The following is an 8,854-nucleotide window of genomic DNA, read 5'->3' as shown; positions in this document are numbered from 1 at the left end:
TTCAAAAAACTCTGAAGTCTCTTTTTAAGTAGCTCGGAAATTATCGGAGACAAGCCTGTCTAGGGCTGGAAGTCTCTTTAATAGAGCTAGTACTGGCTCGAAAGCCACATTTCAAAAGGCCCCTAAGCTATACATCAAGAGGTTCAGAAGATTCGTTTCAATACGCGTGAAATCCTATTTTCAAAAGGCTTCATTAGTCATAAAAATCCTGTAGAAAGTTCGATGAATAAACTTACCCGAGCAGCACCCATGTTTCAAACAGATCACTGCAACATCTATACCACCAGAATCAGTTACAATTAAGTCGCAGCAACCAAATTTGCATCAATTGTGCTGTTTGGGTAATTTGAATTCAAAAGTTTCACGGACTTATGAAAATTTTAGCCAACTTTATGGAGAGCAATTGATCAGGTCAATTTTTCATGTATTTTATGAATTACGCCTATTTACATTTACAGCAAAAAAAACATAAGGGGTACCTAATTTAATGTAAAAGTTCGAAGGGGTACCTCTCAAGAAAAAGGTTGAGAACCGCTGCCCTAGGAAGCAGCTAGTAAATAACGTTGTTGTGGGGCTGCTCCGACCAAATGGCCAGAGCTAAATCTCACAAACGACGGTAAAAGTATTTTAAGCAACCACAGCAAAAGCATCATGTTGCGTTGAGAGACTCGACTGAGAGCTACATAGCTTGTTAAACAGTTTAGATCAACTGATTTTCTTAAAAGTGGTCCTATGGGACCAGCTTCTTAAGAAACTTGCAGTTGACGAAGCCAAGTCTCTTCCCATTTACGTCTTCAAGGTCGTAGCAGTTGGCTCCAACGATCCTCTTGACTATACAGCTTGGACGTACTTTGGCGCAAGTTTAGAACAAATACCCTCCCCTTGTCCGATAACTCCATGTTCTTTTTACAATTTTTGAAAAAAAAAGTTGATATTTCAAAAACAAACAATTATATTATTTAATAGTTTTTGCGGAATTACATACCTAATTTACTGTAACTGGAGAGCGGATCGATTTTGGTGAAATTATTTTCCATCTGTCACACGAACTTACGATTTACGTCGTTCGACTTTCAATTAACGAAACAGTTTCATAAAATGATACAAAAAAAAACAGTGAGTAATATTTGTATCTAAATACCAACTAAGCACAACAAATATTCCGTGAGCTTTGTGGCCGTGCGAATAGCGACGTCAATCGTCTAGACGCATGTGCTATGGAGTGTGGGATCGATTCCTGCCCCGGTGAAAAGAAAACTTTTCATAATCGAAAAAATATCCACTGGTCCACTGGGTGTTATGTGTCCTGTCCGTTGTCTCATGCTAGGTCGTGTTCAGTCTGTACGACCTCTGGTCGAAGACGGTGTCCCTGTCTTTCAAATGCAATGTAAACTAGGGATGCGTGATGACAAGGTCGATGGTTGGGTATATTTTTAGTGTAATAAACAAAATCTTGTGGAACACACAAGCGTTGCAAGTCACCCCGTTTGACGGTACCTAGTTGTATCACCTATCATGTTTGTTAAAAAAAAACTATCGGTATAGTTGATATAACGTTTGTTGATTTTTCTTTTGTTTCTTTTTGCCTGTCTCGTACAAACAATCTTTTTGTAGAAGCCTCGGAGACCCATAGTGTTATATACCAATCGGCTCAGCTCGACGAACTGTCCGTGTGTATGTATGTGTGTATGTGTGTGCACAAAAGCTAAGTAAAACATTAGACAACTTTTCATATGGTAATCCTTAACCAATTTTCTTGCAACAAGTTGCATTTGAAAGATGGTAAAGCCTTGTAGTTCACTATTGAATTTTGTGACGATCGGACGTTGCGTTCAAAAGTTATTAAGAAAATGATTCATTGAACCATATAAGGTTGGTGTCTTGACTTAATGGGAGGAAGGCAGTATCACTTTTCAATGAATTAAGCTGTTTTTTTTCTAACAAAAAGCTGGCTAAGTTTGCTGAAATATTTACAAAGTCAAACTAAAAGAAAAATAGTTGCCTCAACTCAATATACATTTTTTTAGAGTTTCACGGTGCTCCTATAAGATTTACTTCAATGTTCAAGGGAATGTATAAAAAAAAGCACGAATCGGAAGAACATGTAGCTGACATATTTACTAACTTTAAGTCCACATCTTATTGATTTTAATCGAACGTTTAAACAAAAATATTTAAAATTTACAATGAAAAAGCTTTAGCAAAGTTATACCGACACCTTCTGTTCGATCCACTTCAACATGTAATAAACAGATTTTACCGACGGAATCCTATAGTCAGCATGGGTTTTCACATTCACATCCTTGCTCACTCGGAACGACCGACCGAATCCCTTAATGGCCAGCATCACGTCCTCATCGGTGGTATCGTCCCCAGCAAAGACCACCTTTCTGGTCTCCCAATTCGGATCGAAGCTTGACTTCAAAATCAACTCCGCTGCTAGACCCTTGTTCCAGTGAATGGGCGGTTTGCCCTCGATGGCGGCATGTGCTACATTCGCTCGATATCCATACGATTCGATTATCTGCGTTGCTCTTGCTTGCATTCCTGGAATGAGCTTGGGGTCCACTTGTCGCAGGTGGAATGTTAGCGATACCTTTTTGTTCTCCACCCAAGCACCGTCATGGGCTAGCTAAAAAGTTCAATCATTCAAGTTTCATCCAAAATTTCGAATTTTTATTTTCATCGTACCTCTTTGGTGAGTTGTTCAATCATTTTGACAAAGTTATCAGCAAGTTCCTTGGAAATTCCTTGATTGTGTCTAGTTCCGTCCGGATACAGCACTTCCAGTCCATGGTTACCCGAGTAGACAATATTTTTGATTCCTACTTTTTCCTTCACGCCGTCCACATCTCGACCGGAGATAATCGTTACAAACACTCGCCCACTGTTAGCAATATTCTCCAGTGTTTGCTTCATCTCCGGTGACATGGCACTGAGGTTCGGATGAGATGTAAGCTCCGCCAAGGTGCCATCAAAATCCAAAGCCAGTGCAAATTCCCTCTCATCGTCAAGGTAGCTGCACATTAATCGCATCGTATAGTGTTCAGCTGTTTTATTTTCAGAAATTGATCCTTTAACTTACCTTCCAAGATACTGATCGAAATCCTCAAGCGACATCTTATCACTAGCGTTGTCGTCTTTCAAGTGACTTAGATCCTCATTGACGACTAGTGTTGACGTATTGGCGCTCGTAACTTGCGGTCGGTCGACTTGGCAATTAGACGACACAACCAGATAGCTTAGGAAGTAAACACTAATCATTAACGACCATGCGATTCTTTCATTTGTGTTTTTGTTTTTCATCATGATGTTTGCTCGCACTTGAACTGCAAATCTATCTATACACATCTACAGAATAGAAAACTATAAAGAGAACAATCTCATAGTTCTCCTCCACACTTTATTAGAATCTCTCAGATGCTGCTTCAAGTAGCGTGTGATCTCGTTGTTCGTTCGGCGCGAAATAATCTTAATTATACTTTTGCGAATTCAAGAGAGAATCAGCTGAAGCTGAATTTATTCCAGGAATCAAATTTGGGGAGTCATCTCACTCGTGCTCTTAAACTTGTTATCAATCGCTACTAATCATGTATTCTTATTTTGGTTCGGTTTTGCTGATAATCAGGAAGTTCATTCTAGAATTTCCTTCAACCATTCCATAACAGGCAGGGCTCCTCGCTGGGTGATTAGGCGAACCATACAGTCCACCTCCACTGACCTAATTTCGTCTGTAACCGCAGCCATTAACAAGCTCATAAAATTACTAAAACATTTCCAGAGTGCGATGGCGCAACTTGGGATTATGGCTGTGTTAGACACTGTGTGATGTTATCTGGAGGCAATTATAATGGCTTTAGTCCTTTATCAGCGTCCTGCATCAGCGAAACTCTCGCTGCCTAATTCTGCAGCGCGATAGAGACAAAACAACAGTAGACATAAATTATGCAGGTTGAGTGTTGGGGCTGTGAATAAAGTCCAGCACGGGTAAACTAATTATTGATTCGTACTTTGTAAAGCATATGATTCTTAAACTAAGAGAAGTTTGATAAGAAAATTATTTTGAGCTTTTTAGTGGAATGTCTTCACTTCTCATAAGACGAGTTAGTACAATCCCATTGAATTCCACCACTTAATTGTATCTTGACAGATACGTATTTCGACCTCAAATGTAAGGCCGTCTTCAGTGTCTCGTACTTGACTCGACTATAAGTCGTAAGTAAGTCGAGTCAAGTACGAGACACTGAAGACGGCCTTACATTTGAGGTCGAAATACGTATCTGTCAAGATACAATTAAGTGGTGGAATTCAATGGGATTGTACTAACTCGTCTTATGACAAGTAAGAGAAGTTTGTTAGCCAAGCTTAGGGTCATGAGAATGTATATAACGCTTTCCAATTACAATGAGCGAGAAGGAAGAACTTTCAAATGCGGATATGTTATAGGTGCATACTTTTTTGCCTTTCTCGTATACTAAGTATACGTAAAGGCTATATGATCGCTCCAAAAACAAACTTTTTATAGAAGGCCCGGAGACCCATAGTGTTATATACCGATCGACTCAGCTCGACGAATTGAGGTGATGTCTGTGTGTATGTATGTGTGTGTGTGTGTGTGTGTGTGTGTGTGTGTGTGTGTATTTTTTTTTATTGAGTTATGACACTAATGTCTGCACTTCCTCGCAAAACTGCTTGGAAACATTCACCATCACCCCTTGCTGTCTGTTAGGGGGATTGGGCTCTGGGGTTCACGCCTGCTATGTTACCTATAATTAGGTAATCCTTGTTTCTATGGAAACTTGCTTTCACTGTGATGGGAGGAAAAACCTCAAATGAGGGAAAAAACCTCCTTTCCTAGCTTTGCTATCTTGCTCCTCCCCGGGACCGCAAGATGCGTCTTGTACTACGAGCTCATTCGAGCTTATCATCAAATCTTTCTGTGTCGATGCCTGCACTTCTCCGGTACTACCAATCTGCTTTACTTCGGAGAAGTCGGCCTGTTGTGCTGTTAAGCACCTCTCCTTGGCCTCCACTTTGAAGTGGTTGGTGTTTTGACGACTTTAAACAACTAATTCTTCGCGTTCTACTCGGTCTAGTCCTCGAGGGCGGATCTAGCTACTCCGACAGAGAATTCCCCGGCGATCCCACACCGAAGCCAACCAGCCGGGTGCCAAGGTCAGTCCAGCGATTCCGGTGGAACAGGGCGTCCGGTTCACTGGTGCCCTGACTACCCGTCGCTGGTGGTATTTCGTCGCGATCTACTCAGTCTAGTCCCCGGCGGTGGATCTAGCCTACACCGACGGAGAGTTCCCCGACAAAAGAATTTCTCCCGGTACCGATTCTCTTTGGTCGTTGCGCCATTTCTTTTGCAAAACTGATGATATGCGCGATACTACCCTATCGACCGCATTCCAAGTGCTTTCCTCTCGACACATTTCCTCAACGACGTTCTCCAAGCTTAAACCGGTTATTTCCCTTCGTAGTGCCTCAAACCTTGGACATACGAAGACCACGTGCTCCGGCGTCTCTTCGACGTTCTCACAGTTCGGACAGAACGGTGAGTTGGCATGCCCGAACCGATGCAGATACTTCCTGAAGCATCCGTGGCCCGACAGGAACTGCGTCAGGTGGAAGTTTACCTCGCCATGCTTTCTATTTATCCACGTTGCCAGATTCGGAATAAGAAAGTGGGTCCACCTTCCTTTCTCCGTACTGTCCCACTCCTGTTGCCATCTCGCCATCGAACGGATTCTCACCACCTTCCTTATGTTTCTGATGTCTCTTCGCTGATAACACTCAATATCTTCCTCCAGTGCGATGCAGATAGGTAACATCCCGGCAATAACGCATGCTGCCTCCGACGATATTGTTCTATACGCGCTTGCAACCCGTATGGCCATCAACCGGAACACACTTTTTAGTTTTTCACGGTTTCGCTTGGTTTGCAGTGCTTTCTCCCAAGCAGGAACTCCATACCGCAGTATCGATGACGAGACACTAGCTAGCAGACGCCTCGTGCTGCTTCTTGGTCCGCCAACGTTTGGCATGTTCCTCGTTATCGCGTTCATTGCCTTCGCCGACTTTTCACAGGCGTAGTCGACATGGCTGTTGAAGTTCATCCGGTCATCAATCATCACTCCCAGGTGCTTCAGTGACCGTTTCGATGTAATTTCATGCCCTCCGATTACGATCTCCATCCGTTGGATTGCTTTGCAGTTGCTGACTAATAGCACCTCCGTTTTTTGGTGAGCTATCTGTAACTTGACTCCATTCATCCAACTCTCGATTGTGGTTATCGCTTCCGTCACAGACGCCTCCACTTCTTCGAGTGTCTCGCCCATCACTGTTAGCGACACGTCGTCCGCAAAACCCACGATTCTCACTTTCCTGGGCAGCTGCAGTGTCAGGACTCCATCATACATCCCGTTCCAGAGGCTTGGGCCGAGTATGGAACCCTGAGGAACACCCGCCGTAACACGCATCGACTTTTGCCCTTCGTTTGTGTCATACACCAGAACTCTGCTCTGAAAGTAGCTCTTCAGAATGTTACACAGATAGCCGGGAACCCGCATTCTGTGCAGCGCTGCGGCAATTGCTTCAAAACTGGCGCTGTTGAACGCGTTCTTCACGTCTATCGTAACCACTGCGCAGTATCGATCTCCTCTTCGCTTCTGTTTGGACGCTTTCTCAGCACTTTCGAGTACTGTCCGGATTGCATCAACAGTTGATACTCCTTTTCGGAATCCGAACTGCATCATTGACAGTCCACCTCACCCTCCATACACTTTGTCAACCTGTTGAGGATGATCCTCTCCAGGAGCTTCCCAACTGTATCTATCAGGCATATCGGTTCATACGAGGCCGGATTCCCCGGCGGCTTCCCAGGTTTTGGCAGCAACACCAGCTTCTGGGTCTTCCACATTTCTGGAAAGTTACCCTCGTCCAGGCACCGCTGGAGTACCGTTCTGAACATGTCCGGATATGCCAAGATCGCAGCTTTCAGAGCCACGTTTGGTATTCCATCTGGACCGGGAGCTTTCTTCGTTTTCAGGTGCCTTGCTGTCAGCTCTGTCAGCTCGTCATTGGACACTTGTCGATCCTCGGCAATTGCTTCCGCATCTTCGCCGTATGGTGTTGGTGGCCACGTAGTCAGGTCGTGTTTCGGGAAGAGACCTTCCACGATTTCCTTCAGCATTACTGGACACATTTCAGCTGGCGTCGACGGGCCTTTGTGTGTGTGTGTGTGTGTGTGTGTGTGTGTGTGTGTGTGTGTGTGTGTGTGTGTGTGTGTGTGTGTGTGTGCGTCTGTGCGCACCCACCCAAAAAAATGTCACTCATTTTTCAGGTTTTTATCCTTAGCCGATTTACTCACAACAAGTTGCATTCGACGCAGGACATTTCGCCATTGTTTCCTATTGAAAATTGGTCAGATCGGACTATGGGCTCAGAAGTTATGGCCAAAATACCATTTTTTTTACAGAAAAAATGTCACTCATTTTTCAGGTACTTATCCTTAACCGATTTGCTCGCAACAAGTTGCATTCGACGCAGGATACTCTGCCATTGTTTCCTATTGAAAATTGGTCAGATCGGACTATGGGCTCGGAAGTTAAGGCCAAAATACCACATTTTTATAGAAAAATTGAGTAGAAAAATGTCACTCATTTTTCAGGCACTTATCCTTAACCGATTTACTCGCAACAAGTTGCATTCGACGCAGAATACTCTCCCATTGTTTCCTATTGAAAATTTGCCAGATCGGACTATGGGCTCAAGAGTAATGGCCAAAATACTATTTTTATAATGCACGAGAAAGGCACCATCACCGCTAGGTGGATTAATCAGGGTTTTTCTTCACAACTGAACTCCGCACATATGATACATGTACCCTCCACTCATAGTTGTAGCACGGAGATCGCATGCATACACCCAACCAGAAATTGCAAGATTTTAATGCAATCTTGCATTTATTCAATGCAGGGATTGTCATAATTTTGGGCATATGCACGGATTGTATTAAAATAATAATGCAAAACTAAGCTTTTCGTTCGTTCATATCAAAAGCAATCTCCTGCACACGGTCATACAAAATACTTTACTTTTATCTAGTGCAGCCAGGGATTGAATTTATCATTTCATTATCATTTAGTATTCAGCCAATAACTCATTCCAGAGGCGGAATTCCGAAAAGTGTTGTATGGCGGACTCCTATCGCTGATTCTCCTCTACAACTTTGTCTAAGGGAACATCCACAAATTACGTAACGCTTAGAGGGGGGAGGGGGGTTGAGGGAAGTGTGACGATCCATACAAAATTTTCGGAAGCTTCATACAAAAAGTGTGACATAGGGGGGAGGGGGGGTTGAAAAAGTCCAATTTTAGCGTTACGTAATTAATGGATCTTCCCTAAGGGTACTTTCACTTTGCTCTATGTCTTATATTTACAGCGTGAAACGCTAGGAACACTCAATATACTAAATGATAATAAGTGTTATTATCATTTAGTATAAACAATGATACTAGCGTTCCCCGCGGTGAATATTAGACATAGAACAATGTACCCTTAGACAAAGTTGTAGAGGGGAATCAGCGCTAGAAGCCCGCCATACAACACTTTTCGGAATTCCGCCTCTGGAATGAGTTATTGGCTGAATACTAAATGATAAGTTCAATCCCTGATCTAGTGTCGTCCCGCAGCATCCAGCTTACCTTCAGCGAGCTTTCCGCTCCTCAAGAAAAACCTTTTACAGTTATCTGATTTCGGTTGTCTCAAACAGTATATCATCCTCCTGGAAGTATTCTTCTAATGAGGCTTATTGACATTACATACCCACACTGGGACAGAGCCGCCTCGC

The 8,854-nt window shown here is 43.2% G+C and overlaps 1 protein-coding gene across 1 annotated transcript; it reads right to left on the bottom strand.

Annotated features, from left to right (window-relative positions):
- Positions 1 to 2,103: 2,103 nt before the first annotated feature.
- On the bottom strand, positions 2,104 to 3,464 carry LOC134217668 (uncharacterized). Its single transcript, XM_062696477.1, has 3 exons — positions 3,086 to 3,464; positions 2,692 to 3,019; positions 2,104 to 2,632 (listed from the first exon to the last, which is right to left on the bottom strand). The coding sequence occupies exons 1-3, from the start codon at positions 3,349 to 3,351 to the stop codon at positions 2,207 to 2,209; spliced, it is 1,020 nt and encodes a 339-aa protein (XP_062552461.1). The 5' UTR covers positions 3,352 to 3,464; the 3' UTR covers positions 2,104 to 2,206.
- Between the last annotated feature and the right edge of the window lie 5,390 nt (positions 3,465 to 8,854).

The sequence above is a fragment of the Armigeres subalbatus genome, chromosome 2 (genome assembly GCF_024139115.2).
Source record: "Armigeres subalbatus isolate Guangzhou_Male chromosome 2, GZ_Asu_2, whole genome shotgun sequence".
In the NCBI taxonomy this organism is placed as follows: domain Eukaryota; kingdom Metazoa; phylum Arthropoda; class Insecta; order Diptera; family Culicidae; genus Armigeres; species Armigeres subalbatus.
Note: the sequence above shows the minus strand (reverse complement) of the source record. Positions and strands in the feature narration are given on the sequence as shown.